Below are 21,332 nucleotides of genomic sequence, written 5' to 3' on the forward strand. Positions count from 1 at the left end.
TAGTAAGAATATGCAGTAAGCTAAGCGAAGAGGTAAGCAAGAGACATGTTAGACTATATTACAACTACTTAACGTGTTAATAACTACTACACTACATTACTACTATTACAAAAAATAAATAAAAGAATTTACAATCAACAATTACTTCAAACAAAAAAACAAAAATAAGCATGCAAAATAAAAATTAAATCAAATTAACTACAAAAAAACATGCAAAATAAAAAATTAATTTGAATAAAATCAACTTAATGAATTCTACTAGATAGAGCATGCAAGATAAAGAACTATTTCAACTACGGGGTCATCTTTGTCTTCTCCAACGTCGATCTGAAACAGATACGGTGGCAAACAGATTAATAAAAAGCAATTAAAATTAATTATATCAAGTATTCTCACCTTCATTAACTGTAACTGTAACATTTCAAAGTTTGCAGATGTGAAGAGCAAACCAAATTCAAATCCATAGCAGAAAATTTGTTGTTTCAGTGGAATTCAAATAAATCTCCAGTTGCTCTTCTCTCTTCGGTTGAAAATTAACTGCATAATGTTGCAAGGCGAAGACGAAAACAGCAAATCAAGAAAACAGTTCACAATAGACCACACCCATGTAGACTTTGGTTGTTTCAGTAAGACCAAGCTGAACATTAATTCTCTCATTTATTGGATAATCTGCAGAAATCGACAAAAAAGACATATTAATTACACTATAAATTAAACACACCTAATAACAAGTACCAAAAAGCAAGTAAAATAGATTGAATTATAAAATGGCGAGAAACGTCACTTTACATCATGACATAGATAAATGTGAAATAATCATAGATGCATAACGTCAATTTATGATGTAGACAATAGATAATTGTTAAATGAGATACCATAGATGTACTGTAGCCGTAACGTCAATTTATACTGCAGACAATAGATAATCGTGAGAATACCATACATTCACGATAACGACAATTTACACTGTGAATAGACAAGTTTTAAAAGAAATACCACAACAGATTAATAAAGAGCAATTCACAATAATTATCTTATGCATTCTCACCTTAATTAATTGCAGAAACTAATATTCTAAAGTCTAAATGTGTAACGAGCAAGCCAAAGCCAGGAGAGATGCCACTGCAATCTATTGTTTCAGCGGTTTCCAAATTAATTTCCAGCAGTCTCCCCCTTCTCATATGTTGGGCAGTCTATAGAAACGGGCAAGAAAAAGTAATTAATTACCACTTTAAAGCAAGTAAATCAATATTATTTTCAAGTAGCAATGTGGTGGTAAAGTTCATTCAAACTGTTGAAAAGAGCAGTTCCACATTACTTTTGCTGTTCTGTTTCTGCCATTTCTGAAACGTTGTTTGAAAGTTGTCTATTGAAAGTAACAAATGGCTAAGAAATTAAAGTTACTGGACCTCATTTACTGTTTTTAATTGATACTAGTACTTACCAATTCATTGTCATGAATCCTTCCTTCAGCAAAAACATACTGTCTTCATTCTCAATGGAAAAAAAATCACTTTCGTGCATTCCCTTGGGCTATAGGTACAGCTACTCCCTGAAACGAAGGAGGACTGATGTAACCAACGGTCTGTAACTTAATGGCATCCAGAATTTTTATAATGTTCCTGTGAAATGAAATTTTATGAATGAGTATTAAAAAATATTATAATCTAGCTTCCCTAGTAAATAACGTGCATAATACAATGTTAAAGCTAATACAAAATAAATGTACTGTATGCTCTCACTAATAATTATAGCATGTATTTATGCTCACCTCAATTATCTGCAAAATTATTTATAGAAAGAACATCACATCGAACAACTTCTTTTACGCTAGCATCAAAACGAACTTCCATGTCCTCTCCGCCTCTCGTTTATCATCGATCTGTAAAAAATTAAGAAGCGAAACTAATTCACAATACTATTAAATAAATAAAACTTTAAATACAATAAAAACACGCATCGAAAAGCAAGTAAAATTGCTAAATTGCAAAATTTTAAAATGGCGGAGTAGCGTCGCTTTTAATACAAAATGGCAAGATGGACAAGAACCGAACGGGATGCATAAAATTCATAGAATTCATATAATTGTGCTGTAGCATATAGATGTGTCAATGAAAGAAAATACTATAGAGCATAGACGGAAAAATGAAACAACCAATATTATTTTAAATTGCGTAAATTAAGTTATAAATCATTTATAACATGTTTTTACACATATAAATTTCGGCAAATCGTACGAAACCGAAATATTAACTTCCAATTACGATTCTATTTAATAGTCATGACCTCATGACCTCGAGGAAGTACATATCAAAAAAAAGAAAAACAATAACTTTCCGAAAAAACCAATATGCACATCGTGATAAGCAATATTTAGTTATAATATTTCCACTGTTGTATGATCGCCAGCAAGAGTTATTACGCATTTTTCTTTTATTTCTTACCTACAAAATGCAGGGCTGTTGTAACGCGACCAATTTGTAGCCATAGATAAGTTCACAATCATAGATAATAAATACACAAAGGTTTCAGCTCATAGATTTATGCAATTTATGGATTGATCTATTAGAGTATATTATTTGGTTGAGCATACGATTTTGCATAACATAACCTGTACTTAATGGCTCTTTAATAAATAAAGTAGGTATAATTGAAATGTTAAAGAATTGTTGTTCGTTTCAGTGCGTTTGTATAAGTAAGGCTTGAGAAATGTTACGTTATTTTTAAAGATCAAAATGATAACTACTCAAAAAACAGGTTTGTGTTTTAATGCAAATAAAATTGAAAACACCATAACAAATGCGAATAAGTAGTTGAGCCGCTAGTTTTATTCTTGGTTATCATGTCTAATTTTGAACACCTTTTCAAGAACAAGGGAGCACTGAAGAGTCAGGAACAAAGAAGAGAGGAGCTTTTGTTATGCCTTAAGAAGTAAGTCATTATTGTACTATGCAGAATTCTTAAAAACTTGCTTGTTTTTCTGTCAGAAGACGTACCGATGCTATCGATGAAAAACGAAAAATCACAGATCTGTTTGAAGATGACAATTCAAACAATGAAAATGATGATCAAGTGGAGCTCCAACGTAATCATAAAATGTGGAGAAATCAACATAAACCTTTCTACAATAGACTGATGTTATCTGAATGGCTCAAAGATATACCATACGATTTGGAACAGAACTGGTTAGTGAAATTGTGCCCTAAAGGTAGCAGGAATCTAGTTGTAGCAGCTCACGTAAGTACTGCAAGTAAATTAATTAACGGGCAATGTAAATATTGAAAATTTTCAGAACATTACTACATCTTATTCTAGACTTGGAGTGGAAAAGTGCACATTTGTGTCATATCTGCCAGGTGGCGGAAATAATATATCAGTGAATGATAAATTCACTGTTTTAGATTGCATCTATGATAACAAACAAGAATGTTATTATGTTCTGGATGTTTTAGCTTGGAATTCTTTGTCAGTAAAGAAATGTGATGTATGTAGGAAACATAATGATACAAATTAGAAAATAAATAGTCTGTTTATGTGTTTTAGGCGGATTTTCGTTTCTTTTGGCTTAAATCTAAATTCGAGGAGAACGACGAATTACAGAAGAAATCGCCGTGTAACAAATACCCCTTCATTCTAATAGACTTTTTTCCTGCAGAAGTGCCACTTATTGAAAACATATTTTCTAAACCGTTCTCGTTACAAGGTAATGAATTTGCAGAGCTCGATGGAATATTGTTTTATCATAGAAAAACGCATTATATTAACGGAATAACACCCCTGGTGGGATGGCTCAAGGCCTACATGCTACCGGAAATGCTGAACATACCAGTGCATGACAATTACATGTGCAAAAAACCTGAAAATTATATAAGCCTCGCACATTATGTTGAATGCAAGAAAAAAATTAAAGTGAAAAATAACAGGAAGAAAATTGAAAGTATGGAGACATAAATTTAATTTCAATTATTCTTATTGCCACACAATATTTTATTGAGTAATTAACTGTTATTCGTTAATGTTTTAATTTGAATGTAGATGAATAAGTTTTAAATGTGAAACCAAAATTGAATTTAATGACGCATTTTATTGTATAAGTAGTAGTAAATAAAATCATCGTAACGAATTCCAAGATCTATTAAAAAAAAAAAAAATAAGGACAGTTCAATTAAATTAAAAAAGAAATGGTAAAACATGCAACTAAAAGAAAGTAAATTGCGTAAAGATTATATTTAATCCTATAAGTACAAGAAATCAAATATTTTTCGTACTGTATAATATAATAGAAGATACGAAAATATAATTTCAATTCTAACACGAAAATTTCCGCTGTTAAAGCTGGTCAACGACAATATATTATTAGTTTATATTTAATAAAAAACGTTTTTTTTTATTTTTCTCTTATCAAGGAATGTTTTGTGGTGTGTAATGTAAAAGTTTTCCCTTTCTTCATTTTAATTGGCACTTTTTTCGTTTACTATTACATCCAAAACTAAATAAATCCACTCCTCGTTTATTCAACATTAGAGAGGGGAGAAAATGTTGACATTTGTTTTTCTTTTTAAATTCAATACAAGGAAGAGGAAAATTATTATTACATTACTAGGATGGTGAAAATGAAAAACAAAAAAAAAAAACGTTTTTACATATGACGGGTATTCCCAAAATTGATTCCCGATTGATTGGCACCTTTGTTACTGCCCATCTGTAGCCCGATAATCGTGCTTCCGGCCTTAAGTTTTTCTTCGGAAAAGTGTCTTTCGTTCTTTTCCGCTTCCTTAGGACCGATACTGGGTTTACCGTAATTTCCGGCCTTAAAAGAAACACAAAAAATTAACACTTGCATCAAAAAGAAAACACGATAAAATACCTTTCTTCCCAAAGACTGAAGACAAATGACTACAGAATTAAGATTTTGCCGTTCCCACAGGTCAACTGTCTGGAACGTTTCCTGAGCGGGGACTCCCAGCTGCCTTGCGGCTTCCAGGAAAGCGTTTATATTTTCCATGCATTTGAACGCCATCGAACTTGTATTGATTTTTTTAACGATACCGGGTTGAATTTCGTTAACTAATCTGTAAGAAAAAATCGCACATCATCTTTTATCAATAACTGATGATAAAATAATTTTTTACCTGCACAGAAGTGTACCATCCTTCAGGACTTCGTAAAAGTTGTCCATATCACCGGCCACGTTTATATTATCACCCGTTAATATTTTGACCCATTCTAATACTTCTTGAGCTAATTCTTCGCTGTATTTCGCGTTAATCTAAAAGAAGATTAATAAGTGGACAAACTAGACACATTTATGTGTGTACACACATAAGTAACGTACAAGTGGTTAGAAATACAAAAGTACAACAAAAAATTCATACAATGTAGGTACTGTTTCGATATTTCATTACTAAAACCAGTCAATACATTATAAAAAAATATTTTTTACAGCATTACAACACCTTATGATTCATCTTATTGATTTCAAAGGACGCGGTCTTGCACCACATCGCACATTTTTAACTCTAAATAAGTATCTAAATATTTAATTCTTTTTTCACTTTTTAGAAATAGTTTTCCACACTATAGTCGTAAAGCGTAAGTCGAACGATAGAAAAATCATCGGTCGTCATCGCAAAGTTCAACAAAACGCCCAATTAGCCGTTTTAAATATTAAACTTTGCCATTCCAATTAAGAATTTCCGTTGAAAACAAACCCAAAATAAAATTACGGTTTCATAAACAATTTTTAAATGTTCCACATACACACCAATATTATTGTCATCATTCTTATTACGATAATAGATAACTTTAAAGTGTGTTATTTGTTATCATTTCAAATAAAAAATATTTTTTATATTTATAACGATGATGTAAAGTTACACAGTTCATACAGTAAGCAGACAATGATAAAAAAACAACAAGTACACATGTACATAGAAGTGGTACCATTAAAACGTTACCATAAATGGCTCTGTACACTTTCAAAAAAAGTACAGTACTGCACTAAAGTTGTTGACCTTTTCGTTTATTATAAAATTACAATCTAACTATTCTTTTTAAGTAGGCACCTGATATGTACATTCATAAAAACGGACACAGAGAAATATAAGGTCCTTATTATAACACAAAAAAAAGTATTATACAGGTACGGCAAAATAATCACGCAACATAGAGATTACTCAATTTTTTGGCGGCATTTTTCTTTTTTTTTATGTATTATTTGGTGTACATGTTTTTTCAACCACTTTTATCTGAAAAAATTAATATGTACAATGTACAGTTCTCAATTCGCCGCTAGTGTATGATGACTTCATACAAAGTGAAAAGTTTTCGTACACTTGATGAATCATTAACGAAGCATGTTGTGTATTTTGTAAGGCTGACCTAATACGTACAAAGTGATTTCCTTTCTACATTTGAATATGCCAATCAACTGCAGAATAATTAGATAACTGTGAATCAATATTACATACTAATATTAAAATTTCGTAATAAACGAAAAATAATTAAAATGCTGGTAAACTGATAAAGAGGAATTTCAACAAAACATGGCACTTAAGCGACTTATTTGTCCAAAATTGGGAGATAGTATTTAAGAGAAAAGTTTAAAAAATATTAGACAATTTAATTACATTTTATAGGACAATGACGTTTGACTTCTTAAAAATGTCCATTACAGATAACACATTTTAGTAAAAATAAATATAAAACCAAAACATAAGACCCTTTACTTCAAACAGGATACAGAAACCATCTAATCGTAAATTACCTAAGCAGTAAAAGATTTTTCTTCAAATAATGTAGATACTTTATATCCGTTTTATCTCCAATCGTAAGCCAGTTATTAGTCTTGGTTTTTTGAACCTGTTGGTGAACCTATTAACTAGGTAAGCATTCACATTAAGATAAGAAAGAAAAAACCATGCACACAAACAACCAAATGTATATACACTAGCGGCGAATTGAGAACCGAACGTAGGAATATTCTGTTGCATTCAGGAACCATCTTTACGTTTTGCCTTACCTGTATATCCGTATCGTTTTTTGTTTGAAATAAGTTGATTTATTTTTGAAGAATGCCATTGCATTGTGTGCATTTTTACTGTTCAATATTTTAGTTTTATTAAGCGTTTGAAAATGAAAAAATGATAAGAAAACAACAAATCGTAATGGAAATTGTTTCAAGTTATGTAAAAAAGATCGTAAGTCCAGAACTTACAAAAAATTAATACAATTCAACACCGCGATTCATACTAATTGAATGATACTTTTGTTACATAACGTAATCACTACAATTGATATTTATTGTGTTGATAATATATAATACATATATATATATATAACGTTGTGTATGTATCCAAATGGTAGATATATAAATGTATATAAATGCGATTTGATAACTTGGAATAAATTAATACGTATACCTATATACAGTTGGGTCCAATAAATTATTACCTCATTGCTTTGCTTTTATCTAATCGGAATAACAAAAAATTTTTAAAATAAATTCCAAACACTAATAACATTACCTTCTATATCTACATAATATTCGGAAAAACGGAAAACCGATGCTAAGTTTTTAAAATTAATTAAAGAGTTTGGATCATACTGTATTACAACACCGAAATACAACTAAAACATTGAAATGTTTCATCTTTCGTGTTATTAGAATTCAAGTAAACAAACGAAATGCTTGGCTTATCTTTTAATGATTACTCTAATGTAAAGTTAAGTGTTTACATTTCCTATTATTAGTAATAAAACTACCACAAAAACTCAATAATTCGTGTTCGTACGGTTTAAGAAGGTTAAAAACAATTGTTTTAGCTACCGAAAATAAACAAAGGCAATTAATTGCTACCATTTGGTTATTAAATTGGGGTAATTGCAGTACTTAAGATAATGTAGCGTATCAAAAGAAAAATCCGAAACATTTTTAAAAATGTAGTCATTTTCATTTCGAAATAAGAGATCGAAATTTAAAAGTGAGATATGAGGGTCTATATGTTTTGTTTTTTTGATTTATGGTAAGAATGTGTAAAAAAAACATTTTTTTCACTGCAGGTACGTAGACCATTGTACCTATCAAAACCTAGGTACCTACTTACCTCTCAAATTTATTGGGAGGCCGAAAAATAGAAATAGAAATTGTCAATTTTTGTCTCTATTTAGTTACGACTTTTTTGAATAAAAAACTAAAACATATACGTATTAAACAAGAGACAATTAATTATCTACAAATGTTTATTATCGGAATTGTTATAGTAATCTAGCGAATTATTTCAAGGGTAATTCATAATTTCGATTTATAATAACACCTAGTTCGCCACTATTGTATAGATAGCTACCTAAATAATAAAATAACAACAGGTAGATACCTATAATAGTTCCATGTATCTATTTATGAACCTATGTAATAAAAGAAAAGGGTTAAAATACTTTTCCTCAGTCGAAATAGAACAAAGGCCGATTTGACCTATAAAAACTACCCACTTTATCGATTAGATTTGCTGCCGCCGCGAAACTGGAACGGGGTGGAAAAGACGAAAGGTCAAACGTGGACCTTGTTCTTGTTTACGTAGCTCATCATCGGGCGTCGATCATTCTTCATTTTTTTTGGGTGTGGTTAGAAGACAACTTAAGTACCTATAGCTACTTAAATTTTTTTCAATTATGTACAAGTATCTATGACCGTTTAGGTACTTGTCAGCTCAAAACTAACGACCTTATTCGGTATTTATTTTTTTCACGACTTTTGCATTTACGTAGTCGGTATATATGTACATATATGAAATGTGCATGACTTCTCACGTATGTATATGTACGTTTGAAGAATGACTCTGTTTGCGATTTTATGACTCAAATTTCAATTATTCGATGAATAATTTTCTATTGGCTTAAAATTTACGTTATTTTATCGTGTCGAAGAACTGGTTTTAGTTTTTACAAGATTGCTAAACGAAATATTAATTTAAGAATTTAGCAAACGCAAAGCATATAGAGTATACATATATGTATATTACCTAACCACCTGTACTTACATATGTACGTACCCAGGTGCAGAACAGATATTCATTCTATAACGAACATCTACAAAATAAAACCTATTACGACATACCTTTCTTTGGGCCTCTGCGGCAAATCCACTTTTGGTAGCTCTGTGCGTTGCCATTTTTTTATTAGTGGTTCGTTCTTCGGAAATCACTGCACCACAGTCAACAAAAAAAAAATAACAAACGACGACCCTCGTTCGTTATGATACTACGATATTATGCCGTCTAATAATTGTTGCCGTGCGCGTATTACTGAATCGTCGATTGGACAACGTGTGTTGCCGATTCGTTCGCGGGAAGTTTACACCAAGTAAAGTAATATGTCGCCGAGCGTGCGTCCACCAGTGGTTTGAAGACTCGAGGACTCGAAACGAAACGACGATAAAAGCTGCTGGTTATAGTATACCAAGTAACCAAGTTGTTATTATTAAGTCGCGTCTGCTATGCACGAACTCGCCCCCCAACCCTTCCCCCCTGGGACCCCTTCCGACGAAGACCGATACAAGAATTGTTGAGCACTAGCCTTTCTTACTTATTATTATTACACACGTTTTGTCCAGGTGAGAAACCAAGGTCGATTCTCTCGACGACGACTATGACCTCTGATGATGACGAAAGCAAAAGAAACGGTCGTGGTACTCACGATAAATCTCGATTAATAATCTCAAGTGTAGAATAGGGGACGAACTCAGAGAAAAAAAGGGCAGAAAAAATATTACGCAGTGCGTTACAGCACAGAAACTAATGAAAAAACAATTTTATTCTACTGTTTTTTTATGCGGAAACTTTATATTACCATCTAGCCGCCAACGAAACGTTCCAAATACATTGCAGCCAATTTAGTGTGGAATGGGTGTATGCGAAACTGCTGCAATGTATTTGAAAACCTCTTTTTCTGGCTGGAGTGCAATCGCGAAGTTGTTTTACATTACAAGTCAGAATAGCAATTTTCTACAGTCCGTCTCTGACCAAGCTCATTAACATTTTGAATTGTGTAGACAGAATGTTACGTAACAAGTATAAATGTACGTAAATAAGTTCAATTAAAGCATGAATCATCATACAGAAGGAGTCTACACATGTAGCTGTTGAATTTTAGGAAAACCTTGAAATTACTGAACGTTTAGGTATAAAATGCCTTTACTTATAGTTTCATTAAATTGCAAAAAACATCGCGTAATAGTAGAGATATGTGCCATAAAAGACTTACATTTCGGTGGCCATTTATGGTGTATTACGAGCAGCTGCCTGTCCTAAATAGCATCGTAAGTCCAAGAGTAATAAGTTTCAATCCATACGTGGCACTTTGGTCTCGAAGTTACATAGATGGTCAAATAGTACTGGAAATAAAAAAAAATCTGTGTTACTCGACTAAAACTAAATCATATGCAAGCAAACGAAAAAATTTAAAAAGCTGTGATTTAAAATTTATCAATAAAAATAATACTTATACGCCCATGAATGTCATTCACAATATAGGTACAATATCTAAAATTTTGAAACCTTTACAAATAAAATTCCAAAAATAATTACACATAAAATGAAAATACAGAAAACTGCCCACATAAAGACAAATAATATAAATGAAGTATTTACAAAAATTTTATGTTAATCCGTGTATTGTTAAAGGAGTTCTACATATGTGGTTTTCGTCAAAAGAAATTATTGTTATCGGAAATGAAGCAAGCGATATCGTATATATAATTATGGTTATTTTCTGGTAGATGGATTAGCGATAAGTAATTCAATTAATTTAGATTTTTACAAACATAAATTGATAACAGGTAAGTGGATGTGTAATATCAGAAGAGATAACAGAACGGTAACAGAAAAATATGTTCTTGCAACTGTTAACATTTTTTTTTTAATGTATATATATAAAATGCCGTTGTAATAACAACCGAAATACAACTGTTATCTCTTTGTAATTATGTATATTTATCGGCTGATATCCGATAGTCCCGTGATCGTCGTCGATGCCGTCCGCGGGAACTCCCGAAATTCCTTACTCAAAAACGGATCATGGGCGGCTCGGGATCACACTAAACATTCACTTTAAAAGTGTTTGCAACATTTAACTCCCGCATCTTTCACAGCCCTACCTCTATGCTTTAGCAACAGCAATACTATACATATCTAGTTTTATTTCTACGAATTAAAAATTTCCAATATCCTTTGTTGTTGCAAATTGTTCAAGGAATTGTTTGTATTAAGGCACAAATAGTAGATGTACGTGACTTTTGAAAGAGATCTGAATATTTGAATTTGATTGGCATGTACATTTTGGCGATTGAATTTGGTTGGTTAAAAAATTATTACGTATGAATGGGAACGAACAGTGATAGCTATAAACGGGAACAAATGCCTAGATCAGGGAACTTGTGTGTGGACATTGATCATAATTAGTGAAATAATAAAGGGAACTGAACCACATACAGGTAAGGCAAAAATAAAAAGTTATGGGGGTTGAAAGTTGATTATTTTGACAATTTTCATACACTATAGTTCAAATAAAATTCAATAAAATAATTAATATCAAGCGGGTGGAGGTGGGGGATCGGAAGAGGGTGGTCACTTGAACAAAACCCGATAACCTAACCTAACCTACCCTATTGATAAAGATATCTAAATAATGTTTTATATAACTTTCTCAATATTTTTATGTATTTTTCATTAGTTTTACCTTTGAATATTGTTTAAAGAATGACTATATAAATATTTGCATGCCTAGAAATGTATAAAAATTGGCATATTTATTAACTTTGAACCCCCATAACTTTTTATGGTACAGTGGTGAGGGAGACGTCCACTTTCGATCCCCCCCGATGGGGGGAATCATCTAGCCATCATCTAGACCTTTTCCAAAAGCTGAAATTCTAACGCCAAAATACGACACTGGAGTACTTTTCGCCAACAAAGTTGTCAAAAGAACTAGCTCTGCTTATCGAAAAGTACTTTGTGTTTTCACGTTCGGGATTCAGCTTTCTATATACAGTAGAACCTTGATAACATAAACCTCGAGAACGTAACGACCTTTATAAATTCATAAAATTTTGTGTTCCCTTCCCCTCGGAGTCCAAAACCCCTATTACTTAAAATAAAAACCCTCTATAACTTAAACGAATTATTTGGGCATTGAAGACGAAGAATTGCTGAATTGCCTAATCTAGAAAAATGCTTGTTTATATGGTTTAGACAGTGTATAAATATGTAAAAACATTAGTGTTATGGACCTATACTAAAGGAAAAAGCTGAAAAGTTTACCAAGTCACTGGAAATCCATTATTTTAAAGCTTAAACTTAAACCCTTAGTAAGTAAAAATCTCAATAATTCAATTATTTTACGTTTCCTTGGTCTTTATCTCATTAAGGTTCTACTGTATAATGTCTTCTAGCTTCACATTCATACGTTACATTTCCCAGATCGACATTCACCCTGTGAGAATTATGAACAAATCAACCACCAAAACTTCTAATCTTGGAGGGAAGAGTATTGTTCATAACCTACGCAAGTTGTTTCCGAAGGAACATAATAAGAACTTGAAAAACGTACATCAGGAAACCTCAATTAGAATACCGAGTCGTCTGGTGACCAAACATGAGGAGGCACCACCTGATATTGATGATATAATAGAAGATATGGTACAATCCGAGCTGCTACAAGTCGTAGCAGAAGTTCATGATATTCCAAAGAAGTACAGAACACCAGCGCAATTGTCACTCAAAAATGATAATTCCATTCACGAAAATCCCGGTTCTGTACCGATCTCCTCAGTTACTCCCCCTTCCTATTTTGTCAAAAATACTGAGCCACCTTCAACAGTTTCGATTGGAAAAATAAGTTTCAAAACCGATTTGTCTGGTTGTAAACCTATAGAACCTTTAAAAAATCCATCTGCTTTAGAAAACGCACCTCCAACCCCTAAATCACATACGGGCGAAACGGCTGAGGACATCGCCACTATTCGGGTCACCTTGAAAGAATTGGCAACATCACTATCAAAAGTTGTTAATAAAATGAACATCATGGCCCACTCACTTAAAACCCTAACAGTGAATCTTGGTGAAATCGACACATTAGTGCATCAACACTTTAACCCCCCAGAGACCCCTGAAGACGAAGATGATGCTTGGCTAATAGTTGAAAGCTCTAACCAAGGTTAGATGTTCAAATTAAAAACTAAAAGCAATACCTACATACATTCCTAATGAAACTAAAGTATCTTTCGTCTTTTATTTTGTGGTTTTTTCTATCTTTTTTTTGTTGTAGTTACTATTAGAATTACGTTTTATTTGGGTTACATTTAGAAGCAGTACAAGTACAATAGCAGACAGAGTTTTGGTTAAAGATTCGCAGACATACATCAATAAAATATAATAACAGGCATACGTATAAAAAGCTCATTGATTCAATTAAAATGTCTTTTAATAATACAGGCTTCACATATGACACCGTTATTACACCAGTTTACTAAAAAGGGAATGTGATGCCATGATGCAGAATACTTACCACTTTATTTTATTCGGAAAATAATATACCCGGGTCATTCAAAAATTTTTTAGAGACAAGTTCGAAAAGAGCAAAGTTTTCTTGAGAGTTATTTTCAACTGAATTTTTTCTTACTCAAACAATAGATACATATGTATATGTAAGTAAGATAAGATAAGTACATTTTTATGGTTTGATGCTTTTCTATTTTCAAACATTATTATTTGGGTATATATCGATTTTTTCAACCTTGAATTTTGTCATCGGCCATGTATGAATTTCGCTGTAAACCGTTTACATAACACAGAAAGATTAAGAATGATGTCATAATAACGTTTTTGGTTGTTATTATGTTTTAAGTAGCGTACACATGGATGCCTCTTGTATAATACATAAATAAAGTAAATAAATGTAAGTACGAGTGTTATTATTATTATTATTAAAAACAGACCGTATTTGTTATTTGTCACGTTTAAAAATAGAAAACATTATATGGATATGGAATTCATTTTAACCCATTAATAAAAGAGATAATAATAAAAAGCCAGACGCTATACAGTTGCCCTTACAGAATTAGTCATTTTAATTACAAGGGAGCCCCAAAAAGTTGTGCACTAAAAATACATCTGGGAATCAATACAAAAGTGTTTAAGATGATATTCCAAAATATATTTTACGATTGTGAAAAAATAGGAATTGGGTAAAGGTCTAGATGATGGCCCCCACCCCCTTGGGGGAGAGATGCAGGGTATTGAAAGAGGAGGTCTCCCTCACCACTACCATAAAAAGTTCGTGGTGGTCTCACCCCCATAAAAAGTTATGGGGGTTCAAAGTTAATAAATATGCCAAATTTTATACATTTCTAGGCATGTAAATATTTATATAGTCATTCTTAAACAATATTCAAAGGTAAAACTAATGAAAAAATACATAAAAATATTGAGAAAGTTATATAAAACATTATTTAAATATCTTTATCAATAGGTTAGGTTAGGTTAGGTTGTCGGGTTTTGTTCAAGTGACCACCCTCTTTCGATCCCCCACCTCCACCCGCTTGAAAATATTTATTTTATTGAATTTTATTTGAATTATAGTGTATGAAAATTGTCAAAATAATCAACTTTCAACCCCCATAACTTTTTATGGGGGTGAGACCGCCGCAAATTTTTTATGGGGTTTTACTCAGGTGACCACCCTCCTTCGATCCCCCTACCCCCGCCCCCATCTAACCCCCTTAACTTTTTATGGGGGTGAGACCGCCACGAACTTTTTATGGTACAGTGGTGGGGGAGACCCCCTCTTTCATTCCCACCCACCCCTTCTAGACATTTACCAGGAATTGTGTAAAAACGAGTTAGGGTGGCCCAAATAACGTCCTACATGTGAAACAGTTTAATTATTGACTCTGATTATCGGGTTTCGAAGGGGAACATTGTAGGGTTACGAATATCACTAAAATAAGAATAAAAAAAAATCGTTTACATTCGTTTGCTGTGTTGAAGTGCATAATAATACATAATCTCCCAATTAACATCGCGTATTGTACATTATAGACAACCAACTGTTTTTACAAAAATGGCAAATTGAACTAAGGTCCTATCGGCAACAAATATGGACCAATAAGTTGAATTTGCGATACATATAAGATCGCACATTTACTTTCACCTTGCTGGAACAGATGTTTATGTGGATTATTGGGTCAAATTAATGCTACAACGTCACCCTGACCTTATTAAAGTGCATTCGCTGCATTATTTAATTTTTTTTTGAGGAAGTGACTGCACCATACATATGTGAAGGTTCAAAATGTTAGGTGTATGTTCTTAGACAAATAAAAGCATACCAAAAAACAACTGAAAACTCATTATTAAATATAACTGTGTATACAATTAGCTGCAGCTGTTTTCTCCAAGTTTAACTTAATTGCAAACATAAATCACTCTAATGACTCATTGGCATAATGTTATTAAAGAATTATGCATAAAGAAAAATTATTTAAGGACATTAACGAAAAAGTCAATAATATAAGATAAAATTAAAATATTTGTTTAATCATTTTTGGGAATGAAATTGGTGAACGACTACGAAAGCCTAACGTGTATTTGACCGAATTTTCGTTATTTGGAGATATAATAAAACGTTTCAATTTTACTTTGCCCACGATTTCAAAGTGCAGAGAAAATTGAAACTATTTGTCCTTTTATAACTTTGTTTTGAATTGATCAGAAACAGACGGTCGCGATGATCCCATTTAACAATCATATCGGAAATCGGAGACGAACCATATGTGACTCCTGACTCCTGACCTGCTATGGCCTCTTTTAATTAATAAAATGGATTTTATAAACTCGCCCCGATGGTCCGTACTTTTTTAAAAGTTGATTCGACTTTAATTTCTACACAAAAAGTATATTTTTTTCTAGAAGAATTAACAATAATTAATTTAGGTACCGCTCGTTTTGTGGTTTGAAATTTGTGACAGTTACGGCATGTTTTGTTAAGATCCCAAAATATGTATAAAAACAGTTTTAAAGGTCACCCGTCACCACCTTAACAACCATGATCTTTTCATGAACTGTTTTAAAAGTACTTATAGACAAATTAGTTGTTGATTGATTAAAAAAATAAGAGTCACTCACCAATTGTAAAAGTGAAGTCCCATCGCCGATTTGGCAAGTTTTCTTCGTAGCTGAAAAGATAGAATAACATTATTTCTAATAAGTTACCAACTAATATTATGTATAAAAGAAATTATAAGTGTTGTCAGTACAGGGCAAAGTGGTATTACGTAGTTAGTATTAGCAATTTCTTATGCTAAAGTGTACGATGTGTTGCATACCTATTTACAAACAATTCCTTTAAATTTAATGTTTCAAACAATTTTTAACACAAAGAAGTGATTAAACAAATTGTTCACAAAAGTGAATTTCGACCACTCGAAGCAGTGGTGCTAACAGGACTGATAGGGGGGAAGAACTTGTTCGTTAGAATTTTTTTTGAGCTTTGTTTTAAAATGGCACTCAAATTAGAAAAAAAACACGAAAAAATACGAGTATTTATTTAAAAAAGTAATAGAAGATTAAATTGTGGTCGATTCCAAGTCAATTTAGAATTTGGTAATTTTTAAAATCCAACATCATGTGATTGTAAGACACCTTGTACAACATGGTATTAACGTTAAAAAAGTTAGATGTGTAAGGTTAAAAATCAAGGGTACCTTTATGCAATTTAGAATACACTTTCTATCGTTTAAGATTTCACCCCCAATCCGTTCTCCCTTCGTCTTTCATAGAACGTGTGGTTATTTATTCTCCAAAGAAAAACGCTGTACCTTCAATCAGAATAGGGAACGTATACAGTACTGGAGAGTTTACAACCGAATATAAGGGTATTCTGCTACATGCAAACATCAAATGGACGGTAAATCATTGGAATAAATTTATTATTTTATTGTTTATATGAAAAGATTTGTACGAATTTACCTATACCGCGTAATGTTTTTCTAAAGATAACGCCACCCTTTGATGACTGTATGTAATGTGCGATTTTCAATTCGCCTGTACTGTATATGTATGTATAATGTAGCTGGTGGTCGCTAGCGCCACCTGGTGCCTTTATTGATCCCAGACGCAGTCGTGCCAGACTATACGACGCCGAGCGCCACGACGAAACGACGACGGCGTCCCGACGTGGTTTTCTGTTTTCAGACATGTGATCGTAGGCCGACGGTGAGCATCGAAATCGTTATTGTTGTAGCCCCCGCGCCATGGGAAATGGCATGAACAAGGCAAGACCAAAAATCACAATTTATCATCGTAGCAAAAGATAATAACAATAATATTGTTATCGCTTCCCCTTTCAATAAAAAAAAAAAACACCATCATCGCCAGCCACCAGCATCATCGTCACATATTATCATTAGCCATTATTTATCAACATCGCAATAACAACTCTTCCCCATTCTTAATTTATCCAACATACTTTTACAAATCCATGATGCTTTCGCTGTGCATGTTTTCAATTGCAATAATAACAATTAGACGCAAAAATTCAAGTTGAATAATGTTTCCCACTTAGTTTGCTATTTTATGTACCTATAGCTCTTTGTTTAAGAATGTTAAAAAATGATCCAATAACAAGCCTAGATGATGATGATGATGATCTATTATTTTTTGTTGTGGTGAAAAAATGCTTTAATTTGAATAAGTAGAAAATTCACTATAATTACGGCAATTTTTTTAAGCACCAAATTAAACTCTTTATTTTTATTACGATTATTAGAAACAAGCATATTTACTTAAAAATATTATCGTTACGGTACTGTTCATTTTTAGCATTCCTTTTCGTTCGTGACCGTTCAGGAGTGCCCCATTAAGAGAATGTTATAGGGAGGAGTAAAAAATCGAAGTTGGCTTTTTACAATACATAAAATTATCATCAGACAGTGACAGAATGAAACAATTTCAGTAATTAAAACTCTTTTTAAGTCATGTTCGCTTTTATGTGTGACGGTGACACTTGTAGCAGCCTAGATGACGACAATTTTAAGTTTGGTTGTTCAAAGGTACTTAATAACAATTTATTATTATCGGACGTACGTTGTATGTACGAAAGTTCGCGTTATTTCCGGTGCACGTGAATTACCTCCGGCCGTCCGCTACACCAAAATCGACCGCAATTTTTTAGAAACAAGCGTTACATTAATTATGCCCACTGGTGGATATAATTATAAGGTGACGCGGACGATATGCACCCTTTATCAAACGGGCCCGTAACTACAAAAATTAAACGTTAATTACGAATTTTATAGATTATTTTTTAATTAATATTTCCTATATTTTATCCTCTGTATCCAGGTTTTACCCGGGCTTTATGTGGGTAACTACAGGGATTCCAAAGACGCCTCGCAACTAGAAAAACACCACATCACGCACATCTTGGCCATTCACGACACCGCCCGAAAACTGCATTCCGTAAGTGACAAACTGTTTTTTTGCATCTCACTGTACATGTATACGAAATGGAATTGTTATCGTCATAAGATTTCACATTATCACCTATACATATTTTAAGTTTATTCAAAGTCTTCTCGAATTATCGTTAGTGTCAATTTGTTAATGTAAATATTTCACGTAAAATTAGTGTGCGCCATTACCGAAAATAGGGGAACAAAAAACCCATTAAATATCGACAATGATTCCAAGAACGTCAACGTTTTAGTTTGATGAACTTGATTGATCGATAATGCTGCATATTTTGTTTGCTAGGGTTGAACTCGGATCCGTTTACAATTACGTATATATTACAATGAGACCCGCTCTCATTATAATTACAACATAAATCAAAGCAAACAATCAGAATGTACATAAATTACAATCTTATCATAAAAACTTCATTAAGCACCCGGTATATTCATCAAAAGAAATTAAATCTCACAGACATCTCAATTTTCAGTGAATGCGAAGCAGATTTCAGCATAGAACTGCAATTAAGAAAGCATCTTCGGCTGCTTTTTTTTGCAGATGCAATTCAGAAAAATAGAACGCGCAGTCATCAGCAAAGGCATAAAACGGATCACGAATCCTTTTGAGAGAGCCCTCGCTAGGCCCTTTAGGCAAAAGCAAGCCGAATGAAGTGATACTTGTGTTCAAAAAGGCGGAGCAAATGATGAACTTCTACTTTTGTTAATTAAAATACTTGACTAGAGATTTTAAAAATAACTGACGCATTTTCATCGCAGCATTCACGTCCAATTAAAATATCGCAAACTTCATTAAAAATGATATTCACGAAAATTAACGATCTATTGTACTATTATATTACATTATTTAATTTAAGGATAAACACTACCTGTGTGTTATGGCATCCGATTCACCTGATCAAAATTTAACCCAGTATTTTTCTCTCTGCAACGATTTCATTCACGCAGCTCGATTACGAGATGGTAATGTTTTAATTCATTGGTAAGTTTTGTACTCCATATTATTAGACAACTTATTAAACTTATTTTACAAAAAGATAAATTTAAAAGTATACCTTTTCGGTACGCGACTCAATAGATTTGTTTAAAATTGAGCATAATGTTCCATCTACCGGCAGAGTCATTAAATTGTAATGTTTATTGTTTATTAAAAATTCACCAACTGGTGTGCACGTAGGCAACCTGAATACTCTTACGTTTAACTGGAAGTGTGTACGCACAATTGGTAAAATATTGTAAATTAAGTAATATACAAGGGTTATTCAGAAAGTATAAACAGTTTAACTATTGTTGAGGCAATTAATTATTTAACAACATTAATGACGTCAGAACACGTTATATGCCATTAAGAAAGAAAATTTTATATGAAAATTGAAGGAATTTATCTTATAAATAATTTAGCTAGAGCAGTAAAATTTTAATGTTTCGTGCATAAATTTTAATCAAAAACGTTTTCTAGCTTAGCAGGGATGTCCCGCAGTGTTACTGTAGCCGTAGCATACATTATGTCGGTGACAAATTTGAATTGGAAAGATGCCCTTAAAGTGGTACGAGCGGGTAGGGCGGTTGCCAACCCTAACCTGGGCTTCCAAAAACAGTTGCAAGACTTCGAAACATCAAAGCTGTTGGAGGTAATTCGGGTCAGGGTTATTTACGATCGATTTATCTTTTGTTTCACTTTTTAACTATATACGAGGCGCACAGAAGAAGTACCGACAATCAATCGAGAGAAATAGATGAGTTTTCGTTTTTTAGGAACGAAGAAGATTAAAAGAGCGATATCCCAGCTTGGCCTTAGTGAAACAAGATGAGGAACAGTGCTCTGTAATGCTGAATAATTATGAAAAATTATTATCGACTCGAGATATTTGCGAAGGTCGCTGTTCAATGGGCGAAAAGTGCCCAGCTGGGGTCTGTCGAATGCCCACGACCAAAAGAAGCAGACGACAAAGCAGCACAACAAGCGGTAACAGGAGCCAATCAGAAACGTCCGTTACAAGAAGTTCCAGTACCCTAAGTATTCGTCCGAAGTCTGGTCCAGCAGCATTACCAAGTCATACAAGTACGCCAATGCAAATACAAGAGGGTGTATCAATAAAACATTACACAATTTATAGATTCTGCACCAGCATCGCGAAGTGGTTCGCGTTTGGACCTGTCAGCTAGTGGTACGGGTACCCTTACTGCTCCAAATACACCCGCCACTACCCCTCCAGTTTCACCCGTCCGACTCCGAGGAAGAAGAAAAATAAGTAGTCCCGCCACCCTACAAGAAGTACCTGGATCATAGTACAACCTTTGTCCTTTACAACTATGAAGAACATGTATTGACCATCATTAATTGGAAAATAAGGTAACCGAAGAATCTATGATCAAAGCAACTTGAAATATGTGAAACTTATTGACCGTACCTTGTATGTAGGTACAGTAAGGTGGGTCGCAAAAAGTCAACTGTTTTTGAAATATTTCTTTACAGATTTGAAAAAACAGAACCAAATTGTTTGCTGTAACAAGGAGTCGCATATTAGAGGCTGTGTATTAAATATATTACCAATGTAGATGCATGGAAGGTTACTGGCAGCGGTACCGACAATTAAAGTTTAGTAAATTTAACAAAAATTATAAACGCTGGTCGTTTATTAGGTTAAAGAGTAGCAAAAGTACTTTTTTAACAGCAATAATATTACAAATTATTTAAAAAGGTGATTAAAACGTAGCCGATGTATGCTAATTAAAAAAAAAAAACGCAAAACTCATCGTCAGTATACAGTTGTTAAAATACGAGGGGTGTTGCAAAACTCCCTTCGTCTTT

The 21,332-nt window shown here is 33.0% G+C and overlaps 4 protein-coding genes and 1 long non-coding RNA gene across 16 annotated transcripts in view; 3 read left to right on the forward strand and 2 right to left on the reverse strand.

The window, feature by feature from the left end:
* Window positions 1-288: 288 nt before the first annotated feature.
* LOC112906623 overlaps window positions 289-21,332 on the reverse strand; it is a 36,500-nt gene continuing 15,456 nt past the window's right edge. The window contains exons 1-7 of one of the 8 annotated variants that reach the window (XR_003232466.1): window positions 16,757-16,839; window positions 16,179-16,228; window positions 10,261-10,390; window positions 1,772-1,882; window positions 1,445-1,622; window positions 1,049-1,193; window positions 334-669 (exon numbers count right to left, since the gene is read on the reverse strand). This is a non-coding gene — a long non-coding RNA (uncharacterized LOC112906623). The other 7 variants (XR_003232465.1, XR_003232468.1, XR_003232469.1 and 4 more) reach the window with 7 other exon arrangements.
* LOC108733682 (snurportin-1) lies at window positions 2,603-4,123 on the forward strand. Its single transcript, XM_025981085.1, has 4 exons — window positions 2,603-2,931; window positions 2,988-3,237; window positions 3,293-3,484; window positions 3,544-4,123. The coding sequence occupies exons 1-4, from the start codon at window positions 2,843-2,845 to the stop codon at window positions 3,949-3,951; spliced, it is 939 nt and encodes a 312-aa protein (XP_025836870.1). The 5' UTR covers window positions 2,603-2,842; the 3' UTR covers window positions 3,952-4,123.
* LOC108733665 (myophilin) lies at window positions 4,450-9,459 on the reverse strand. Of its 3 annotated transcripts, none has more exons than XM_018464927.2 (4): window positions 9,116-9,459; window positions 5,133-5,269; window positions 4,868-5,072; window positions 4,450-4,810 (listed from the first exon to the last, which is right to left on the reverse strand). In XM_018464927.2, the coding sequence occupies exons 1-4, from the start codon at window positions 9,167-9,169 to the stop codon at window positions 4,640-4,642; spliced, it is 567 nt and encodes a 188-aa protein (XP_018320429.1). In that variant the 5' UTR covers window positions 9,170-9,459; the 3' UTR covers window positions 4,450-4,639. The 3 variants fall into 3 exon arrangements, with proteins under 3 accessions (XP_018320429.1, XP_018320446.1, XP_018320437.1); XM_018464944.1 differs by lacking the exon at window positions 9,116-9,459 and adding an exon at window positions 5,457-5,483; XM_018464935.1 differs by lacking the exon at window positions 9,116-9,459 and adding an exon at window positions 5,323-5,388.
* Window positions 12,375-13,583, forward strand: LOC108733650. The gene is made up of 2 exons (XM_018464902.2): window positions 12,375-13,209; window positions 13,321-13,583. Exons 1-2 carry the CDS (start codon window positions 12,435-12,437, stop codon window positions 13,356-13,358), a joined length of 813 nt encoding a protein of 270 aa, XP_018320404.1. The 5' UTR covers window positions 12,375-12,434; the 3' UTR covers window positions 13,359-13,583.
* LOC108733600 (dual specificity protein phosphatase 22) lies at window positions 17,249-21,313 on the forward strand. 3 transcript variants are annotated; one of them, XM_018464854.2, is made up of 7 exons: window positions 17,249-17,326; window positions 18,396-18,512; window positions 19,378-19,502; window positions 19,980-20,151; window positions 20,276-20,582; window positions 20,638-20,873; window positions 20,997-21,291. In XM_018464854.2, exons 1-6 carry the CDS (start codon window positions 17,306-17,308, stop codon window positions 20,808-20,810), a joined length of 915 nt encoding a protein of 304 aa, XP_018320356.1. In that variant the 5' UTR covers window positions 17,249-17,305; the 3' UTR covers window positions 20,811-20,873; window positions 20,997-21,291. The 3 variants fall into 3 exon arrangements, with proteins under 3 accessions (XP_018320356.1, XP_018320347.1, XP_018320339.1); XM_018464845.2 differs by lacking the exon at window positions 17,249-17,326 and adding an exon at window positions 17,344-18,103 and having other exon boundaries at window positions 20,638-20,942; window positions 20,997-21,313; XM_018464837.2 differs by lacking the exon at window positions 17,249-17,326 and adding an exon at window positions 17,345-18,103 and having other exon boundaries at window positions 20,997-21,313.

The sequence above is a fragment of the Agrilus planipennis genome, unplaced genomic scaffold, assembly GCF_000699045.2.
Source record: "Agrilus planipennis isolate EAB-ADULT unplaced genomic scaffold, Apla_2.0 scaffold1, whole genome shotgun sequence".
Classification (NCBI taxonomy): domain Eukaryota; kingdom Metazoa; phylum Arthropoda; class Insecta; order Coleoptera; family Buprestidae; genus Agrilus; species Agrilus planipennis.

Bases quoted from the DNA above. Each gene is read 5' to 3' on its own strand.
- LOC108733682 (XM_025981085.1), top strand. From the start codon at position 2,843: ATGTCTAATTTTGAACACCTTTTCAAGAACAAGGGAGCACTGAAGAGT. The intron at 3,238-3,292 runs GTAAGTACTGCA...GAAAATTTTCAG, and splicing joins ATCTAGTTGTAGCAGCTCAC to AACATTACTACATCTTATTC. The intron at 3,485-3,543 runs GTATGTAGGAAA...TATGTGTTTTAG, and splicing joins TGTCAGTAAAGAAATGTGAT to GCGGATTTTCGTTTCTTTTG.
- LOC108733665 (XM_018464927.2), bottom strand. From the start codon at position 9,169: ATGGCAACGCACAGAGCTACCAAAAGTGGATTTGCCGCAGAGGCCCAA. The intron at 5,270-9,115 runs GTATGTCGTAAT...ATCTTCTTTTAG, and splicing joins CCGCAGAGGCCCAAAGAAAG to ATTAACGCGAAATACAGCGA. The intron at 5,073-5,132 runs GTAAAAAATTAT...TTTTTCTTACAG, and splicing joins GATGGTACACTTCTGTGCAG to ATTAGTTAACGAAATTCAAC.
- LOC108733650 (XM_018464902.2), top strand. From the start codon at position 12,435: ATGTCTTCTAGCTTCACATTCATACGTTACATTTCCCAGATCGACATT. The intron at 13,210-13,320 runs GTTAGATGTTCA...TTTTTGTTGTAG, and splicing joins AGTTGAAAGCTCTAACCAAG to TTACTATTAGAATTACGTTT.
- LOC108733600 (XM_018464845.2), top strand. From the start codon at position 18,029: ATGTTCGCTTTTATGTGTGACGGTGACACTTGTAGCAGCCTAGATGAC. The intron at 19,503-19,979 runs GTAAGTTTTGTA...AACGTTTTCTAG, and splicing joins GGTAATGTTTTAATTCATTG to CTTAGCAGGGATGTCCCGCA. The intron at 20,583-20,637 runs GTACGCCAATGC...CACAATTTATAG, and splicing joins AGCATTACCAAGTCATACAA to ATTCTGCACCAGCATCGCGA.